The following is a 22,321-nucleotide window of genomic DNA, read 5'->3' as shown; positions in this document are numbered from 1 at the left end:
AAGAAAAAATCCACAAGGGAAACAAATGAAACCAAATATATATCAAAAATAAAAACTAAACTAAACAAAGCAACATCATAAAAAATTTTGTTGTTGGGATAAATTTCTCTTCCCCACAAGAATGTCGAACTTCAAGTACATAAAATTTGCACCATTGAAAATGACTCGCAATATTATGTAAAATAAAACTCGTAGTATCGATAGAATCTTGCATAAATGACTTATCGAGTTGTTCTATATCGTAGTCTTTTTGTCTCCATGGAATCATCAACTAGTCCTTGAATTCGTGCTAATAAGTCTCCTCTAGCATCTCAAGCAAATTAGGCATGTCTTTTTTAAAAACGTGCAGGCAAATTCACTGATGTCTTGCCTAAATTAAAAGAGCAAATAATCAGAGGACAAAACATTAGTAACAATTTCAATCCATTAAAATTCATTATTACTTTCATTTAATCTTCTTTGAATTTATTTTTATTGGATGAGAAAAATAATTATTCATGTTGGTTTGACTTTAAATGTATTGATCTTTCTCTATTTTTTTTCTTTGTACAATTAATGTGTACTATCCTTATTATATTTAGAGAAAACTAATGATAATATTTAGTTTATTATTTTTTTTTTATTATAAGTACGATTCGATTCTATATATTTATATATAGTATAATATTATATAAAAATGGTTGTTAGGGAGACAAATAGAGTTAGAATCTTTGTTTGATATATTAAAAAAAATGGTTTTATGAAGAGGGTATTAATTGTTGAAAAATAATAATTTAAGTATTTATAAAAATGTAATTTATTATTGTTATATTATTAAAGCAATAACAATAACATTAATAAGCCACCCTAATTTTAATGAATACACAAGACTTTATGATTAATTAGTATATTTATATATCTTCCATTAAATAAAAAGTAATAATGTATACTATATTCATAGTCCTTTATTTACAATAATAAATATTAATAAATAGAAAGGTGATTATATTATTTTAAAATTAGCTTTTTGAAATGCCTTTTTAACTCATTCATTCATTGTTTTTTTCCCTAACTTTTTAACAACATTTATAATAATGTTTATTTTAGCTTTAAGGAGGAGCATTCATTGTATTATTAATCTATAATAATTAAAATATATATATATATTTATATATATATATATAAAAAGTTATCTTTATCACATATATTAATTACTATTATATATTAGAAGTAGGGGTGTTCATTGGATGACATCTAATGTTTTTAGGCATATCCAGATCCGATCCAATCATATATAGGATGTTAGATTTTACCATCCAATCCGATCCAATTAATTTCGTCATCCAATCGATCCAACATCCATTGGATGTTGGATTGGATCGGTTCTATCCATTGGATGTATTTCATATATATTTTTTTTGTTTAATTTGGATTTATCTAATATTTTAAACCTAGTATTTTTTGGATTGGATCGGACCCATCCAATATTTTAGATCCAGTATGTATTGGATTGGACTGGATCCATCCAATCCAAGAAAAGAAAAGTAAAACTTTAATGTTAATTTTCATATATACATATAGATTTGACGTATAACAATATAAAATCTAATTATTCATCCAAACTAAATGAAAATACTAATTAGTTCGATTGGATGTTGGATGTATTGGATTTTTAGACACCTCATCCACCATCCGATCCGATCCAATTGGATATTTAAAAATAACATCCAATCCGATCCGATCACAATTGGATATCCAATATTTGGCGGTCGGTTGTAATTGGATCGGTCGATTCTCATTAGATTGAATCGATTTATGCACACCCCTAAGAAGAATACAACTAAAACAAAAACAACAATTATGATAGTTTATGTTAAGAAAAAAAAGTATGATAGTGTATTATTAGTTTATTTATTTTATTTTATTTTTACAGTACTATCATTTTTAGAGTTTTTATTATTACTTAATACCAATTAATTAAAATAATAATTTGCTTTGAATGTTCTTTCTTTTTCATATTTTTATAAATTGAATAAAATAGTTTATTAATTTAATCAAACTATAAAAATATTTTGAAGAAAGTTAGTATTATCTCTTGCTAAGTTCAGTTTTTATCGTGTTATAAAATCATTAATTAGTAACGAATAAAAAAGGATAATTAATTATTTATTCAAACAATTACATAGTATCAATTAATTACATACTATATTCTTTAATAATTATTACTTAATATTTAGTCTATAAATTACTATTTGATATCTAATAAACATTTGATCAAGTATGCTACTAATTAAAATTTATAATTTATTCTAGTGGTATACTTATATTAATATATAGTGTATAATTACATAAAGCTAATAATTACTATTTACTCCACAATATAGAATAATCATATTATTATAACTAGTGATATACTTATTTTTTGAAAACGAGCAACAATTAACACAAATTATATTTTATACAAACAAAAGTAAAAACAGAAAAATTCTAAAAAATACCACTGTCAATTTTTTTTTAAAAAAATATGACTAACCAATTATAAAATATCACCCCTTACAAAATGTTAAATTGGTGTTTACTAACAATAGTTACGAAAATAATAATATGATCGAATAAACAATTTTTTCAAACAATAATCACATGGAAATTCAAATAAAATGCATATATATATATATGTTGAGCTCTAACAAACATTGTAAATGTAATGTAATGGCAGAGCCACCATTATTAACTATACTATCTCTTTTCTATTTATGTTTATTATTATGCCTCTACTTTATATTTATACACTACTCATTTATTATTATAATATCATTAATGCTCCTCTCTCTCCTTTGAATATATATATCTATAACATTAACATGTATAATAAGAATGGATATTAAGAAAAAAAAAAAAACTATGAGCATGTTTGGTATTGTTTTCTGTTTTTTGTTTTAAAAAATTATTTTTAGAAATGAGAACAAAAAATAGTTTTTGAAGTTTTTAAACACAAGTCACGTTTGGCTAGTGATTTTTAAAAACAATATTGACTAAAAGTGAATTGGTTTTTAAAACAGAAAACAACATTTTGTTGTTTTCAAAATTCTTGTTTTTTGTAACTTTATTTTCTGAAAACTGTTTTTAAAAAACAAGGCCAAACAAGTCAAATTATTTTTAAAAACAATTTTCTATTTTTAAAAACAAAAAACAGTTTTTTAGTTATGATGACAAACATGCGCTATACTTTCTTTTGTTTTTTGTTTTTTTTTTCTTACTATTTTTTGTTGGTATTTTTTTATATTTGTTATTAGTATGGTACTCAATGTCATATTAATGTGGTACTTAATAATTGGTTAGTAATTTTTTACAATTTTTATATCTTTTTTTATAAATTATCTTTATACTATTTTTTTAAATGATTTTTTGTATTATTATTGTTATGTATTATTTTAAAGTGCTTAATAACATATCGATGTGATACACAATAATTAGTTAGAAATTTTCTAAATTATTTATTAAATTAAAATATATAAAAATTAATATTAAAATATAATAATAACATTATGCTAATTTTTGTGTATGCATCTTTTAACATTTTTTGTTATTCTTTTGAATATATGTCGATATATCTATAGAATATTAATTGTGTTGTTGTCCTTACTTGGATGTGTAATGTACTAGCTAGTGTAGTATAGTGCATTATTATTAATACTTAATTGTCTCATGTATCCCTTTTTCAAATTTGAATAAATTTATGGACAAAGTGGCTTAATGGTGTTATTTACTTACTATTTATTAAAGAAAGACTTAGCTTTTATTAACCAAACAACTAATTAATAACTCTTGAAAAGTTAAGAAAAATATATATTATAAATCACTACTTGAACAAGCAACAATAATACATATATAGACCACTAATATAAACCTACGTGATCATGACTTGGCATACATAAATAAGAAAGACAATCTAAAAGGTAATTACAACAAAAGCATATATAAATTAATTAATAATATGTAACTAATAAAATAAATTATCAAATGAAAAAGAGCCAATTCCAATCTTAAATCTTAAAAACAAAACAAACATATCTAAAATAATAAAGTCATAAAAGTTTACGCGGTATAATGACTACATAAACTTTAATCGCGACTTACTTTACAAAGAAGAGTTACTCCTTGCCCTAATATAACTACTCTTCTCGAAACCATATTTTATAGGCCGCAAAAGAGATTCACACTTACCAAACTACGTATAGATACATATAGCATTGTGAATAAGTGTTTAATATGACTCAATTAACTCATCTCTTTACTATTTTTGGAAGAGTTTTGTAGTCTTTTTAATTTTAGTAGGTTGTATCAAGTTAAGGATTAATATTATATAATCTATTTTTTAAAAATAAATAAAATCAATGTATCGATTGTGTAATGGTTTATATATGTAGATAGGAATCTTGAGCAATTAAAATTGAAATGTGATTATAGAGACTAAAAAGAATAAATTAATAAGCAAGAAAAGAATATGATTTTTATGTAGTTGGGATTGTAAAATAATCTCAATACATGAGTCGGGTGTTGTCTAAAAAATTTAACAGAGATTTTGTCTCGAGAACTAAACTCTGATTCTTTTATATAATGAAAGTGTAACTTTATATTTTTTCTCGTTGACAAGTGAGGACCGCACTTGACCGTATTTATCTTAGGCTTCTGAAACTCTCTAGTCCAGGATCATGTTTGTGTATTTTCACTGCTCCTTCTAGATGGCTTTGGCCTTCAAGAGCGAAACGCTCATTTAGTGATCATTAAGGGAAGTTTTTTACCTCCGGTAGTGATATGGGTTATTAGCAATATCTATTGCTAATACATTTGGACAATCTTTTTATTGAGTACCACGTGGATCATTCCACGTGGTCTTCTCAATAAATCAAGTGAAATTACGTGTTATCCTTGAAGTATATCATTGAAGTATGGACAATAATTTATAAAAAAAATGTTATGACTTGTGTGTTGTGTTTATTTTGTTGTGTAATGTGTAGTGCAATATCTATAATATATAGTAGTAATGTGTCTATTAATTTGAAATTCATGGTGCAAATGGCTAATGAGTGTTATTATGACTCAATTAACTTATCTTCTTCACACCACTAACCCAACCTTAATATTCATTTTTCATTATTATTCTTGAAATTGACATTTTCATTCCTTTAAAACCACTAGCTAGTATGATCCTATGCTAAATTAGTATCATGGATAAACATGCATCAAAACTATAGAAGAAAAGGACCACACCACCCACTAATGAGAGAGTTGCACATAATTAAACACCGACTTCTTCTATCAAACATTATTAATTAATTAATAATATTAATGATATAATACAACAATTTAATTTACAAGTGGTCAACTCAACTAACTATATATATATATTAGAAAACTTGAATGGAGATGCACTGATACATTTCTATTTATATTAGTATTCGAAATAATTTTTTAGTCTATTTTTTTTATAATTGTGTACGTTATAATTATTTAAGATATTTTGTAAAATTTTGAGATATTTAGAGAAATTTAATGTGCCGAAAATAAGATTTAAATAGTCTTTTGTAAACGTAACCTTTATATTTTATATGGGTTTAAAATAACTATTTGAACACTACTTTTTATATTATAAATTATTTTGAATTTTTAAAATTTTAAATTTTTTTTAAATAATTATAAAATTGAAACATATAAAAAGTGTATCATTTAAGAATGTATATTATAAAAGCACTTTATAATATATATATTATAACTAAGTGGATGTAGAACTAAACTAAGATTAACATTCATTCATCATATGATATCATATGTTGTAACCCTTTTCCATATATTACACTAATCATCACTCACTCAAAAAGCCTTTCTGAAAAAATCATTATCATTTAAATTTTTATTCAAATAACATAATAATAATAATAATGAAATACTTTCAAAAGATTCTTTCTTTCTCCTCAGCTTTCAAATTTTCCAACCAAAAACAGGTAAAATATTAATAATAATAATAATTAAAAATTGAATTATTTGATATATATTATTTGGGGTGATAGTTGGACTGGTCCAAGCTCCAATTTCCAAGGTTAAATATTTCCAAACTGTGTCAGATATAATAACCTGCTACATATTGCAATGCTGATGATAAAAATTGAAAAAAAATTATAAAAATTTACAAAAATAGGAAGAAAAATTAGTTTAAGGCCATTTTATGAATGAAAATGAAGTTGAAAAACCCAACAAATTCTGAAATCTGAATCATGTTTTTAAGTCCCAATATCTTTTTTTTCTGACATGAGAGAGAAAACCCATGTTAGATTATATCTATATAGTGAGAAAGAAAGAGAGATTAAGATTTGATTATACTATTAATTATTAATTAATTAATTAATTAAGGCCTATATTAGTCATTACATTACATGTTCTTACAACACATAAAACAAAAAATACAAATACAAATAATTATGTATGTGTTGCTGCACCACCATTAAGAACTGTCTCTTTTTTCTATAAAACTATTATTAAATGTTCAAAATAAAACCTTTTATAGATCCATATTCCAACCTCATCAAAACCATTTCTTCTTTAAACTCACAAAACTAAAACCAGAGAAGAAGATGACTTGACTCTCTCTTATGATGCTTCTAAGGTAATAATAATAATAAAAAACATTTCTTTATTCCAATTCTTAACTAAAAATTCAGTCTTTATCATTGTCAAGCCATCAATGAACAAGCTTGGTTCATAATAATCATCATCATATATATATAATGGCCCACTCATATCATATCACATCACAATCACATAATCTCATATTTTCTTTCCTATTATTAACTGTTGCATTCATCTCCTTCTTCTTGTTCTGACACTCTTTTTGTTGTGTATTTTCCTTTCAAACCAGGAAAAATAATCAGTAGATAATAATAATATCATCATGTGAATGTAACTGAGATCTGCAACAGCCATAGCCATAGCCATGGAGGAAACCCCATTACCAGAAGAAACCTCTATTTCAAGTGGTTTAACTATCAAAATATCAGGAACTAAATCCAATGAGCAACTCTCTTTATCTCAATCATCAATTGAAGCTTCTTCTGTTTACAACTCACCTTCCCTAATTTCACCACCCTCTTCAGCATTTGTCTCAGCTCTTCAATCTCCTTACATATCACCAAGAGCCATAATAACCCCAACAAATTACCCTTCTCCCCCACTTTCCTTCAGAGGGGGTTCTCAGTCAGATGACATTCCAAGTAGCTCATACACTCCACCTTCAGATCAGTATGAGTTTTCTGAAGATGGTTGGGGCTGTAATGGTGTTGTTGGTGTTGGTGGGGACCAAAAGTTTGTAACTTGCTTACCTGTTTCTGACTCATCTGCACCCCCACGTATCTCATTCTCTTTCCCAGTTCCTAGGATTTCATTTGCAAAAGGGGGGTCTCTTTCTCCTTCTTCTAATGTTAAGTTAAGGAGTTGTGATGTTTATGTTGGTTTCCATGGTCAAAATCCAAACTTGATTAGGTTCTGCAAGTGGGTTAAGTCTGAGCTTGAGCTTCAAGGGATTGCTTGTTTTGCTGCTGATAGAGCTAAGTATTCTGATACTCAGAGCCATGAGATTGCTGACAGAGTTATTTGTTCTGTTACTTATGGGGTTGTGGTTGTTACTGGTTTGAGTTTTCTTAACCATCTTAGTTTGGAGGAGATTAGGTTCTTTGCTCAGAAAAAGAACTTGATTCCTCTCTTTTTTGAGACTGTGCCTGCTGAGATTGTGAGTCTGCAACAAGGTGGTGATAAAGAGTGTAGGGAAGCCATTGATGGGCTTATGAAATGTTGTAATGAGTTTAAGCTTGAAGCTAATGGGAGTAACTGGAGGAGTTGTATAGCTAGAGTTGCTGGGATTCTTAGAGGAAAGCTTGGGAGGAAGAGTGTGGCTGTAGCTGATATCGAAGGCGGTTTTGAGGAACTACCCTTTTCGAGAAACAAGTTTTTTGTTGGAAGGGATAAAGAGATTTCGGAAATTGAAGCTACTTTGTTTGGTTATGGAGATTGTTTTGAGCAAGAATGTTCTTTGCCTTTTACTAAAGGTGAAGCAAGTGGCCAGTCTGAAGGGTTAGCTGATGAGGAAAGTGATGTGGGAACAAGAGGAGGAGGAAGATTCATTAATCTTGAGCTTGGTAAGTGTAAAGAGCCAAAGTTAGAGGCTTGGATTGAACAACCTGTTAGAAACTCAACAAGAAGGTCTTTTTCAAAGTGTAAGAAGTCTAAAAATGGTAGTAGTGTTATTTGCATAAATGGGGCTCCTGGTATTGGAAAGACTGAGCTTGTTCTTGAGTATGCTTATAGATATTCTCAAAGGTATAAGATGGTGTTGTGGGTTGGTGGTGAAGCAAGGTACTTTAGGCAAAACATTCTTAATCTTTCACTTAATCTTGGGTTGGATGTGAGTTCTGATGCAGAGAAAGAGAGGGGAAGGATTAGAAGCTTTGAGGAACAAGAATTCGAAGCGTTTAAGAGAGTTAAGAGGGAGTTGTTTAGGGACATGCCTTATTTGTTGATCATTGATAATCTTGAGACTGAGAGGGAGTGGTGGGAAGGGAAAGATTTAAATGATTTGATCCCAAGAAACACAGGTGGTTCACATGTTATAATCACTACTAGGTTGTCCAAGGTGATGAATTTCGACACAATGCTGCAGCTTCCACCTTTGCCAATCTCAGATGCTATGAATTTGATTAGGGGAAGAAGGAAGAAAGATTACCCTGCTGAAGAGTTGGAGTTTCTTATGAGATTTGATGAGAAACTAGCAAGGTTGAGCTTTGGTTTGTGGCTTGTTGGTTGCTTACTCTCCGAACTTGCAATCACCCCATCTGCATTGTTTGATGCTATCAACAATTTACAACTCGACGAGAGCTCTCCTTGCTCGTTCATAAGCATAGACGAAGAGCAGTACTGCAAGAACAACCCTTTCTTGATCAAAGTCCTAACTTTTTGCTTTGCCATCTTACAACAAACTAGTGGAAGAGCAAACCGACTCGCTGCAAGAATGCTGCTAGTTGGTGCTTGGTTTGCCCCGTCTCCAATCTCCACGAGTTTGCTCGGTACAGCAGCTGAGAACATGCCTGCTGCAGGGAATCGGTTCAGGAAATGGACAAGTTGCCTAAGTATGTCGTTTGTGTGCTGCTCGAGTTGTCTGTCAGCGCAAAACTGGAAGAGCCAAGAAGATTCAGCTCTTCTTCTTGTCAAACTAGGATTGGCTCGTCGAGCTAACAAGCAGGGTGGATGTTGGATCCAATTCCATCCCATAACTCAAGTATATGGGAAAAGAAACCAAGGGTTGCAGGCTGCAAAGGCCACAGTAGACGGTATAAGAAAGAGTGGAAATCCTTTACTGAACTCTGATCATCTATGGGGTTCAGCATTTCTTGTGTTTGGATTCAAATCAGAGCCTCCATTAGTCCAACTCAAGGCGATTGACATGGTTTTATACATCAAAAGAACAGCTCTACCGCTCGCCATAAGAGCATTCACCACGTTCTCAAGATGCAACTCGGCTCTAGAGCTCTTAAAGGTTTGCACCAATGTGCTAGAAGAAGTAGAGAAGTCTTTTGTGTCACAGATTCAAGACTGGTGCCACGGCTCGTTGTGTTGGAAGAACAAGTTAAAAGGCGGCGGTAGTAACAATCAGAGGGTGGACGAGTACGTGTGGCAAGATGTGACACTGCTTAAGGCTACCCTGCTCGAGACAAGGGCGAAATTGTTGATGAGAGGAGGCCATTTTGACAGTGGAGAAGAGCTTTGTAGAACATGTATTAGTATTAGGACTGTGATGCTTGGTCATAACCATGCTCACACTTTGGCTGCTCAAGAAACTTTGGCCAAGCTTGTGAGGATGAGAAGCAAGATATAACAAAAAACAAAGAAAGAGGCTTTCTAGTTTATGTTTTCTTCTTTGGGACTCAGTTTTGTTTTACATTACTTATGAATATATATAATCTATATTTACATCATATTAGAGTGAAAGGTTGCACTTTTTGCAGTGATCAAATCAAAGTTAGTTAAGTTAGTTGTTCAATTAGCAAATATTTACAAAAAAAATCAGAAATCAAAGTTTCTTTCTTTAACCCAAGTAGCATTTTCATATGGGATTATTTTGATCATAAATTAACACTAATCTAACTCTTTGAACAATCTTACTAGTCACCTTAATCAAGTCAAATATATTTAACAGTGAGACTTTCCACCACATTATCATTAATAGAGTTTGAAGAACTCAAATATATTTTGGTCAAAAGTTACCTTACTCAATCTTGCTAATCCTTCAAAGAGTTAGAAATGTACAAATCAACTTTTTGAACAATCTCTAAGCCTATTTATTCTCTCAACTAATATGTGTTTCCCATTGTGTATACAAAGTTCTTTAATAAACCTCAAATTTTCCAAAGTGTGTAAACTTTATCTTTGAACTATAGGAATGTCTCCAACTTTTTTTGAAAAGGTCTTATTTTGTTTAAGAATTACCAAACCCTCCCAAAAGTCTCGCATTTCTGTCCAAGAATGACCAACATCTCTAAATTTAAGTATATTAAATTTAACCTCTTTATTTTTTTTTATTGTAAAACTTCTTGAAGTTTACTTTTGTTTACAAATTTGAGATGTCAATTAAATATCACTGTTAAATACTAACTAGATAATCACTGTATACACGTGTATATACGTAAAAATTAATAAAAATTTCGAAGCCAATACAGTAATAATTCAATTGATATTTAATTGTAATATCCAGTTGATACCTTAAATTTACAAAGAAAAGTAAATATAAAGAGGTTTTGTCACAAAAAAAAAATATAAAGAAGTTAAGTGTAAAAAATCAAAATATAAGAATGTTTCGCTGTAAATAACCCTATTATATATACATGTATATAAACTTTTAAGGGTAAATACTATTTTGAACCTTGTATTTTGTAAGAGTTTACTAATTAAATATTTTATTTTGTTAAATGAAAATTTAGATTTTATATTTTTCAAAATAGTACAATATAGATCCTGAACTCAATTTTTAACGATTTATGTTTTTAATATAATCAACTGAAAATCAATATCTAACACGAACAGATGCAACAATTGTAACCAATATGGTAATAACACTTCTAGCTTAAATTATTACTATGTTTTAATTTGACGAAAATTAAACTTATGGTCTATTTTGTACTATTTTTATAAATACATGGTCTAAATTATCATTTAACAAAATAGATAATCTAATCGATAATTATTACAAAATACAATTTTAAAATAGTATTTACTCTACTTTTTAACTCTTGAATATAACCTTTAAATCTTTGGTTTTAAACAAGTTAGAAACCAAACAAAAACAAGTGTAATAGCAAAAGAAAAACCTAACAAAAATGAGGACCAAATCTCAACAAAGTTCTATAAGAATGGAAGTAATATGAAGCACACAAATCCAAATTTCACATCTTTGTTTGGTGTTTATATGCATTTAATAAAATATTAATCTCTTTAAAAAGGAAAAGAGTCCATTGAGCCAAAATAATAAAAATAAAATGATGGGTGAAGATAAGAATAGTTCCAAGTTTGAAACTTGAAAAGTATCTTTGTCTGTATTTGTATCTGTATAAGTACTTTCTGACTACAATTTATGCCACTTGGGTTCAAATTTAATTGGATTTTTCACAAAATCAACACTTTCATTTTTCAATATATATAGATAAATAGCCATATAAATACTAAAACTTTAAATTTCTAAACAATATAAGTTTAATATTTATTTTTAATGGTTACTAAATATTTATAAAACTATAATTTTTATTTAATTTTATCAGACTCTATTTTGAATTTATTAAATGAATATTTAGAAGTAACTGATAATATATGTTTTTGTCTAGATCCAATGATTTAAAATCTAAGCTTTATATGTGTTATGTTTAAGATAATAACAAAGTCTATACTGACAAAATTAAAGAAAAATTACAATTTTATAAATATTGAGTACTTATACCGCTAAAATATAAATATTAAATTTATATAGTAAATTTAAAATTTTGGTTCCTATTTACCCATATATAGTGAAAAAAGAAAACACTATTTGGAACACAAAAGTCAGATGGACATATATAGATGATATATGGTTGCTCATGAGCTGTGGCCTTCTTTCTTCTTCTACTTCTTTTTGTTGAGATATCAACAGAGTCCATTGTCTGGGGTCCATGAGAAGAACATGAACTGCATAACACACGATCCCAACTCCATAAAGGAGTGATCTTGGCATTGGTGTAGAAGTGAGGTGGCAAGGAAATCCAACTATGGAGGATGTGAGGTCTATATAATTCTCACATTGGGATTTGAGAAGAAGCTCTCATATTCATAATTCATATTCATTAGTATTGTATGTGTATAATCCAATGCTAAAGTTTGAAACTTTTTTTAGTTTAATGTTTGTTTTGGTGTTCATATTCATGAATGATAGATATATAAGTTGATTCATTAGTATTGTATGTATAAAATCTTGGAAAGCATTTAGTAAAGTTTGAATTAACTTTGTTTTTTTGTTTTATTTTTCTTAAAAAAAATATAGGCTGTGTTTGGAAATAGTGTAATTACATAATGTGTGTTTGGATATGAGGTAGTAATTATATATATATATATAAATTCTCAATATCTTGTTTGGTAAAATAGTTAGTAATTATATGGAAAAATAATATTTTTAGTAATTAATATTTAAAATGGAAAGTTTTTAGTACTTCACAGTGTAATTACATTCAATTACTTCAATTAAAGAGTGTAATTGAAACTTTTTCATTATCTCTAATTATACAGTTTTAGTGTAATTACATAGTCAACAAACATACTAAATTATATAATTACTTCTATTTATGCATAAATCTAATTACACTATAACTTTTTAAACACACTCTTTAATATTTGTTTTATACTTTAATATGTTTGATATATAAATGTTAAAAATTGAAGTGAAATTATTTAATCAATTGATAGCTTATTTTAATATTTATTTCAACGACAAATTAAATATTTCAATAATATAATATTGGAAAGGAAATAGTAAAGTTTGAAACTTTGTTATATAGAAATATATTTTTTTTCTTATATAAAAAAGTTTCATGTTTGTTTTGGTGTATCATCACCATCATCATCATCATCATTGATCATCATGTGTTCATGTTCATGAATCATGATTCATTGTGGTGGAACATTAAACATTATCACTTTAATTGTTAATTTGTTATATTGGGCAATGGTAAAATTCTTCACTTTTTCACAAAGTAAAGAGCTTTATTTGTAAATTTGTTATATTTGAAAGAAGCCAAGCTCTAATTGGTTAATTTTTCATTATTTCTTCTTATAAAATAATAAAGATTAATTTTTAAATTTAGCTTTCAATTACGAATTAATATTTAAGTTTAATTTTCGACAATATCATAATTAAATTATATTTTTAAAATTTTTGTAAGTCGTCAAGTACATGTTATTTTTTTATTGGTATATTTAAATTAATTTTTAAATATAAAATAAAATTTAATAACCTGGACTAATCAAGAACTGTCATATAGTCATTGACTTAATACTTAACGACTAAGTACCTGTAGAAATTTTAGAAATATAAACTTAGGTATTTATCTATAACCGGAAGTTAATCTTAAGTATTTATTATACTAATTACTCAATAATAAAAATATGAGCATTGTTATTGAGCACTACTAATGTCTAGCACTTTTAGACATGTCGTTTTATAATTGACTAGCGATATTTTCTAAAAATTATTATATTAAACTATATAAAACTTAATACTTAATTAAATATATAGCGATATTAATATATAAAAAAACATTACACTAGCTTTTAACATTTTTCTAAAAAAATATGATAAGAGAGGATTCTAGTAGATGAAAGAATGATACTATACTAATAAGGGGGGATGTATAGTAATAAATATAGATAGTGGTGTAGCCAAGCCTAGCCTAGGTCCATTTGGCTCCAAAGATTCTAATATAGGTGGGCAATTACAATAGTAGGGGAGAATATCATTTATTTTATGTTTGAAATGAAAGGTTTAGAATAAAGTTTGGAGAAGAGACAGACATAGAGAAAGACAAGGATTGGGCCCACCCACCATGACAGAGAGAAGAACCATTTTGTGTTTTGAAGAAAAAAAAACAGTTCAATGCAAAGAGAAAGGGTCCCACTTTTCACCATGCAAAAAGAAAAAAATTACATTACCCCCCATTAACCCAAACCCCACGTTAATTAATTAATTAAGTATAATTAATAATGATAATAATATTCCCACCCATGTAACAAGGAAGAATAGGTGGCTTTTACTTATTTGCTTATTAATTAAAATACTAATATCAAACAAAACATGGAATGCCATTTACTTCAATTTTTGTTATTTATTTTTTGTAATAGTGTACGTAGCTAGGCCAACAATATTGACCTCTTTTAACATCTACATTATGATATATATATATACACTATAGTACATGCACGAAGTGGATATAGACTATATGCATGAGTAGTAGGGATGATGATAAGTGATAACTACACCAAAGAAAATAATTTAAGTTGTGTGGTGTAATGATAAGGATTAGTTTTATTAGATGGTAATTATCGATAACCCAATTAAAGCAGCTGAAAGTATAAAATCCTTATAGCTGGTACGTAGTTTTCAGAATTGTCAAAAGGATCGAAAAGAGTAAGGAAGGAATCTACTGCACCACATGATCTCTTTTTTATTTTAGAGAAAAGGAAAAAAACTTAATTATTATTACTATTAAGTTGTATGAATGAAGTGGGGTTTGATTTGAATGAAGTGTTTTGAGTTGGGTGATGGGGTCATTTGTTGACTCATTCATCAACTAGTACAGTAGTAGTATTATTAGTAGAGTACCATTCACTACAGCTAAGTACTACTACTACAACTGCATTTTTCTCTGTTGTCAGACTCACTCACCTTCAAAACATACATATACATATGTATATCACTGCATGGTAGATGATTAGTTAAGTACTTACATTACATTGTGTCAACTATATTAAGTTAACACATATGATAACACATTCATGTTAATCATTCTCATGCAAATTTACTATTACAAACTCTGATATATAAACCAAAAAAACTATATATATATAGAGATGAAAATATTTTGAGTCTATTTAAAGTGTTTTCTTCTTGTTAACTATTATTCATGATTTGCTTGCTTATACATTAATTGACTAAGTCTCTCTCAGGGTAAGCTTAAAAAGCTATGCCCTCTCAGAAGCCTCTCAAAATTCCACCCAAACATTCATTCATTCATTCATTTAGTAAAAACTTTTAAAAAAAAAAAAGGATTATTATATACCAACTCTATTCCAGATATCTCAGCTGTTATCATCATCATCACTATCTCAAGCTTTGACGATTGTTGTTATACATTGCAGCAGGTGATCTCATATGCCCTCTTGAAGATGAAGATGATGCAGTAATGTAAGGATGATTGCCAGCAGAACCGTCGTCTGTGGGACAAGTACTCCACCTTGCAGGGCTTGAATTCGGTTGCCTGGAGGACAGTGAATGGAAGCCAGAGCTATGATGATGATGATGATGATGATGAACTAATGGTGGTTCGGGATGCATAGACTGGTCATGATCAGACTGACAACTATAGAAAGAAGTATTAGAGCGTTTTGCATTATAGTTGGGAATCATAATGCCTGATGATGAAACTATAGGATTCTCCCCAAACCCTCTTGAGTATTTTGCAGTGTGATCACCGGTCAAATCAGCTTCGGTTTCAGGAGCATCATCGATGGTGATGATTTCTTTAACAGGACTGACACCAGAAAGTACAGTCTTAAACTTTCTATGTGGTGTTTCAATACTATAATCTGCTTCAAACTCGCGAAGCTCCATATTGATCCCAAAACCGCTATCCATTCGGTGGTTTGAAAATGAACATGCTGCTCCCTCATAAGTTCTCATACCATTTGAGATCCTTGGATCAACACACTGCTGGCCTGGAAAAATTGAACCTCGTTGGAAGTTGGGATGTTGGAATGGACGGTAGACATGGTTCTGTGTAGTACTGCTGGGAGATACACCGGTAAATGTAGAAAATGGTGAAGTTATATGGTTGAGTTGGGATTGTGATTGAGCCTGGGCTTGTGGTATGGATTCATCTTGATCTCTATTGACAACCATCAAGTTTTTACCCATCAACCTGAGTATGGAGTTAGAAGATGGACTCATGGAATCACAATCGCCACGACTGGTAAACTTGGCTACAGCAGCATCTGCAGCAGAACCCCTCATAGCATTTTGATTGCCAGAAGAATTAACAGCTGGACGATGAACCACCTCCTGTTCAGATTTCGAAGTTGGACAAGTACTGCTTGGAGTGTACATGTCAGACCTTGATTCCATATTGTTGTTGTTGGGCCTATTGTTAAGATTGCAACTTGTTTGCTGGTTCTCCATAATCACTGAAGTCATTGCTCGTCGCCTTAAGAGCTGAGATTCTTGATAATCTAAAACAACACCCTGCGCAGCTCTCTCTTTCCTTTGGCAACAACATGGCTCGTCGTTGAGAGGTATCTTGTTGTTCGCTTTAAATTTCTCTCTGTCATATGTGACTCTCTCTGCAGCTGTATTCGTTGTTGTCCGAGGAACTAAGGGAACATTTTCTATTGAAGAATCCACACTACCACCCGAGAGGCTTGATCTAATTTTGTCTTGAATGGCCTGCTGCTGATGTACTACAGATGGTAATAGTTCTGCATGCTTACGATGATGATCATCTCGTGTAGCTGTAAAATTAGAGATAGTTGATGTTGCTGAAACAGGAGAATCTGATGAATCCCCATCAATAAAATCATGCTGATCTTGAGAAGATTGAACTCGGCTCGTGGTTAATGATGAGTTCCCTTGAAAATCTTCTGACCCCATATCCCTTGGACTTGGTAAAAATGAGCCTGGTGGTCCTGGAATTAGTATTGGATCAACCTCAGGAAACCTACTTGCTTCCCCATCTTCATCGGATTCCTGTTCCTCCCCTATATTAACATCCTGCACAAGCATGCCATCATCTCCTAATCGATCAGAATAAAACGTCTCTTGCTCGCTTACAAAACTTGTTCCACCTGGACCTGTTAGTCCTTCCACATCAAATAAAGCCCCCTTGTATTGTAGAGAGTTTGATAGGATCTTAGAACGATTTCCCGGTTTGTGATCAACTTCAGGGTCAGCAGATTTACGCCAATTAGCAAGAGCACTGTCCCTAATAGGGTCATCTTGAGAGCATTGAAGATCCTCCTCCTCCTCATCCTCGTCCTCACATGTTGGTCCCATATCATCATCAGCTTTGTCCAAAGTAGAAGAAAATAAGTTCTCCGAAACTTTGGCTGCATTCCTACCAGCTATCCCTAAAACTCCTGTGTTTTGTCTGACTTCAAATCCAGTGCTTCTACAAAGAGAGGTTTCATTATTCATATCATCATCGCTTTCAGATTCATTTCCAGCAAATTTTCGGTGAAATTCATTGCTGGCATCAGAATTCCATAGTGCTGCTTCATCATCTGTTTCTGTTTCTGTCATCAAATGCACTTGAGACTTCTTAAGGGCTGAGAAGTTATTAGCAACGTCAGAATCGTCGGCTTCAGCCACAGGTGATGATCGCTGGCTAGACAACAAATGTTCTCTAGCTGAGGAGATTTTCCTTGCTTTTGATCTGAACTTGGAGGCATGACCAGGTGGAGGTTCGAAATCCTCAACTGGGCTTGTACATTTGGGAGGTTTCAGCATGCGATAATCATTCGCAGAAGATATGTCCTTTCTCAACTGACGGGGTTTCATTGTCGCAAAGGATCTCTCAACAACATTGCCTCTACTCGTGGCGCTGGATAAAGAACTTTTCGCTGATCTCTTTAACCCAGAAGAAGGCGGTGGCTGCTCCCTCTTGTGACAAGCCCGGGCTTCATAAAATACTTTCTCCAACCTGCTGTCACTGTTCTCAGGAGACAAATCCATAACATCTTCTTCCTCACCATTTCGGTCCAAACGTGATTGAAGACTCTCAACCCCGGAATCTTCATTTCCAGGCCATTTTCGTTGCACTTGTTGATGTCTTGCTTCACTGTTGACCTTCTTAGCAACCCCAGTTCTTTTCGAACACACCCACCTTCCTAAAGTTCCAGGATTGCTGGGATTTACCTGCTTCTCCATGTTACTTCTCTCAGCTCCATACTGTTTTCCTTGACCACCATTTTTCTGTTCCAAAAGCTAAAGTCTTTCATATCATTTTGTGTGCAACAAACAAGCAAGTTTCTAACTTTGAAACACATGCACTTTAGAGTAGTAAAAGTCAATACACACCAAATATAAAAAGACAAGGTTCACTTCTCTCAGTGAAGCAACTTTCAGAATTGTTACATACACTATCTCTATATATAGTACAGTGTTGAAGAAATGAAGAAAGCAAGTGAAGGAGGAGAAGTAAAATAAAAGTGGTGAAACTAATAATAGCATGATGAATTGTATGGCTTACCAGAGGAGAACGAGGAGACTTTGATGAAGAGAGTAACTTCCTTTTTGTTTGAGCAAGTTTGTTAAGGTACTTGTTATACTTATACTGACGCCTCTTTTTCTTTCTGGTAGAGAGAAATTTGGTTCCTTTAATATTATTATTATTATTATTAGTTGCTCCTTTCAAAGGTTTCCTTGGACGAAGATGCTCAATGAGCTTTGACACAGAAGGGATATCATCAGATTTGGATAATATCCTAAGTTTGATACCATTGGAATCAATATAGACAGCACCAACATCATCATCAACATCATCAGAATTATGATGATGATGATCAGAAGAAGAAGAAGGTCCAGATGATGATGACACTCGTTTTGAATCATCTTCCAAGGGCATTATCATCATCTCATGATGATCAGACTTGTCATTACTCTGCTGAATAGGAAAGCTTGAAACAACTGTGGCCCAATTTGATCCATTTCTTCTATCAAGATCTTCCAAAGTGCAAGGAATAGCAGTTGCATAGATATCAACCATCAGCTTTGTCTTCCTTGGTTTAATTCTATGCCTTGAAAGTTTAGTACTACTGTCCACTGTCCACTTGGGACTAGTTGACTCCACAGAGAGGCATTGGTCAATATGAGCATTCAAAGTAGTATTTGATGATGAGGAGAAGACTTTACAAACAGGGCAAACCTTTGAAGCCATTGACTCTGATGGGTTTGAACAATTTGAAGCAATATCTTCAGCTGAGCTTCTATCCAAATTGGAACCGAATTTCACTATCAATCTGCACTTTTTACTACCCGAATTTCGGTTTGTTGTTTGATTCTTGTGAACAAAAGGAGGAAGAGGAGGAAGAGGAGGAGGAGGAGCAGGCTCAGTTGAGTGATCTTGATTATGATCTATGAACTCAGATTGACAAACAGTACTGCTTGTTGTAGTATCATTCTCTCCAGAACCACATGAAGTTATTAGCTGCTTCTGCTTCTGCTTCTGGTTCAGCTGTTGAGCTTGAGTGTTGTTAAAAGAGTCTAATAATACCTCCGGGTGATCATGATCATCATGATTATTTTCATCATTATCATCATCAACAGGTGATTCAGAAGGCTCCCCATCAAAGATATTACTATTAATATTAGTAGTATTAGTATTACTATTAGTAATAATATTAGTATTACTTGCTATGTTTTCTTCTTCTTCTTCTTCTTCTTCTTCAACCGTACATGATCTCTTCAAAGTTTGATTCTTTACTGAATCAATAGTTTGAAATGGTGGTAACACATCCTTCACACCATGTTTCAGACAAAGCTGCAAATTTTTCTGAGAGAAAGGCCAGTTGGTCTTGATGTCCTTGTTTCTAGAAGTGAAAACATAATCTCTGCAAAGAAAAAAAAAAACACAAACACTAATTAATTGACTAATTAAGAGTTATAACATCATCATATAATAATTAACCAAGTGGGGAATATGACTATAAATTCATGAGACAAACAACATGGAATAGAGAGGAAAGGAAGGCCTTTATTTCATGTTGGGATTTTTTCTATTATGGACCCTATATGTGATTTTAGATTTAGAAGAGAGAAAAGGGGTAAAAAAATAAACATATGAACAGTATAGAAACAGCCAAGATATAGACCCAATCAAACAAAGAGATTCGATATGGTCATGATATTATTATGAGCTCAGAAAATATATTTTCTTATCTTTTTCAGTCACAGATAGGGATGATGGGGTTAATGACAGAATTAAGTACAGACTGTAAGAGGAGAGGGATAATATCATATGGAGAAATGACATGAAATCACAGGCAAAATTTAAGATTGGATATATGGATCTGCAAAAGCTATACAACAAAGCAGCATATAAGATAAGCGAGAAGAAATATATACCTTATGGAAAATTTGGGAAGAAGAGTAGTAGTTGGGTTAGACAGATCTAGTTGAGGCAAAGTATCATCAATCTCATGATGATTATGATTAAGATTATGATTATGATCAGATGAGGAAGAGGGATCTGTAGGTGGATGCTTTTCAACGGATAACATCTGATGAAAAGCTTCTCTCTTTACTTGTGCTGTTGCTGCTGTTGTTTTACCAACAGTTACAAGCACAAGCAAATACACAAACACTTGGTGGTGATTATTATTATGATAATGATTATGATGGTGATGATGATGCTACTATTTCTTCTTCTTCTTCTTCTTCTTCTTCTTCTTCTTCTTCTTCTTGTTTAGATAAACACAGTGTTGTTGTTGTTGTATCTGTTGATGACCTTATCCTGAAGCTAGTAATTCTTATTATTATAAGTATATATATGTATGTATATATTATCAACAATAACCCTTTTGTAAAATTCTCCCTCTACTTTTGTCTCATCTTGAGTACTTGAATCTTCATCCATGAAAAAGAAAAGAGCCTGTAATTAAACACAAGAACAAAAACACACATAGTTATTTCATGTGAAGTAGTAAGTAGTAGAAGAGAGAGAAGATGTTATTTTATGTGGGGAGAATAGAGATTTGAACAAAAACCCATAATAATAAAACCAAGCTTCAATCTAAAATTATCATAAATACCCAGAAACAAATATGAATTGAGAGATTGAAAAGGAAGAAACTTGCGTAAAATCAATGGAGAAAGCTTCAATCTTTGGGATTAAAAAGATGTATAGATCATGAATTTGAAAGAAAAAATACAGAAAGATACAAACTTTAAAGAAGAAGAAGAAGAAGAAGAAAGAAGAGACCTTGCTTGTTAAAGATTGGATTTTGGTATTTGAGTTATTATGATTTGAAGAAAAAAAAAAGGTTAATAATAGTAGCTATAGCAGTACATATACATATATATCTATATATTAATTGTTATAATAATAATAGAAGGGATTACAGAGAGGAGAGAAGAAATGGAGAAAGGAGAAGTATTTGGGTTTTTGATAAAAATAATAATAATAAAGAAAAAGAAGAGAGAGAGCACCACCCACTCATACATCAAATCAAAAACGGCATCAGATTCTCTTTTATCGTGATATATCGAGAATATATCGTATCGTGTACCTACTCTCTCAGTTTATCGTTTTATCAATATATCGTTTGATGATATGTTATGTTTTGGTAAACGACAAAAGAGTATTGCTAATCTATCATCTTCCATTTTCTTTTACTTTTCTTTATTATTTATTACAAATCAAACAAATTAAAATTATTACTGGTTTCTACACTGTACTCTATTAAAATAGGCATATTGATAAGAATTTTTTAAATCTAACTTTTTCTTAGTTTATGATATTTTGTAAAATTTTATAAAATTTAAAATAATTTATATTTTATAATATAGAATATTTCAAATTATTTATTTTAGATGTATATAAAACAAAAATATTTATGTTATTAAAGAACTATCTTAATTAATGAAAGCAGAGTTATTTCTTAAAAAAAAATAAAACAAAAATATTTACGCGTGTAATAAATTTTTTGAATTTTATTTTCGACGTGTTAAATTTTTTTTAATTTTTCAAAATTTTGTTAAATATATTAATAACTACAATTTATACGACCATAAAAAAATAGACTAATTTTTTCTTAAATACCGTAATAAATAAAAATATATCGGTACACTTATTTCAAGGGTATATATTGTAAAAATTTTCATTACTATTTACTATTGAGTATGTGCATAGTACACTATTATTAGGTATTTAAAAAAGTTTTTTAGATTAATTTTTTTTAATAATTATGTATGTTATAATTATGTAGGACTATTTGTAAATTTTTAGAAAATTTTAAA

At 30.5% G+C, this 22,321-nt stretch overlaps 2 protein-coding genes across 5 annotated transcripts; one reads left to right on the top strand and one right to left on the bottom strand.

The window, feature by feature from the left end:
- Window positions 1–6,476: 6,476 nt before the first annotated feature.
- Window positions 6,477–10,052, top strand: LOC115694773 (uncharacterized). Its single transcript, XM_030621859.2, has 2 exons — window positions 6,477–6,640; window positions 6,893–10,052. Exon 2 carries the CDS (start codon window positions 6,968–6,970, stop codon window positions 9,896–9,898), a length of 2,931 nt encoding a protein of 976 aa, XP_030477719.2. The 5' UTR covers window positions 6,477–6,640; window positions 6,893–6,967; the 3' UTR covers window positions 9,899–10,052.
- A 5,084-nt stretch (window positions 10,053–15,136) lies between these two features.
- On the bottom strand, window positions 15,137–21,482 carry LOC115695694 (uncharacterized). 4 transcript variants are annotated; one of them, XM_030622761.2, is made up of 4 exons: window positions 21,285–21,482; window positions 20,429–20,954; window positions 18,555–19,914; window positions 15,137–18,289 (listed from the first exon to the last, which is right to left on the bottom strand). In XM_030622761.2, exons 2-4 carry the CDS (start codon window positions 20,581–20,583, stop codon window positions 15,416–15,418), a joined length of 4,389 nt encoding a protein of 1,462 aa, XP_030478621.2. In that variant the 5' UTR covers window positions 20,584–20,954; window positions 21,285–21,482; the 3' UTR covers window positions 15,137–15,415. The 4 variants fall into 4 exon arrangements, with proteins under 4 accessions (XP_030478621.2, XP_060972723.1, XP_030478623.2 ...); XM_061116740.1 differs by having other exon boundaries at window positions 21,160–21,457; XM_030622763.2 differs by having other exon boundaries at window positions 15,137–18,277; window positions 21,285–21,457.
- Window positions 21,483–22,321: the final 839 nt, after the last annotated feature.

The sequence above is a fragment of the Cannabis sativa genome, chromosome 6, assembly GCF_029168945.1.
Source record: "Cannabis sativa cultivar Pink pepper isolate KNU-18-1 chromosome 6, ASM2916894v1, whole genome shotgun sequence".
Lineage (NCBI taxonomy): Eukaryota > Viridiplantae > Streptophyta > Magnoliopsida > Rosales > Cannabaceae > Cannabis > Cannabis sativa.
Note: the sequence above shows the minus strand (reverse complement) of the source record. Positions and strands in the feature narration are given on the sequence as shown.

What these genes read in the sequence shown, in the direction of transcription:
- LOC115695694 (XM_030622761.2), bottom strand. Translation starts at nt 20,583, where the DNA reads ATGTTATCCGTTGAAAAGCATCCACCTACAGATCCCTCTTCCTCATCT. An exon ending in CTTCCCAAATTTTCCATAAG is followed by an intron (nt 19,915 to 20,428) that starts GTATATATTTCT and finishes TTTTCTTTGCAG; the next exon opens with AGATTATGTTTTCACTTCTA. An exon ending in AGTCTCCTCGTTCTCCTCTG is followed by an intron (nt 18,290 to 18,554) that starts GTAAGCCATACA and finishes GAAAGACTTTAG; the next exon opens with CTTTTGGAACAGAAAAATGG.
- LOC115694773 (XM_030621859.2), top strand. Translation starts at nt 6,968, where the DNA reads ATGGAGGAAACCCCATTACCAGAAGAAACCTCTATTTCAAGTGGTTTA.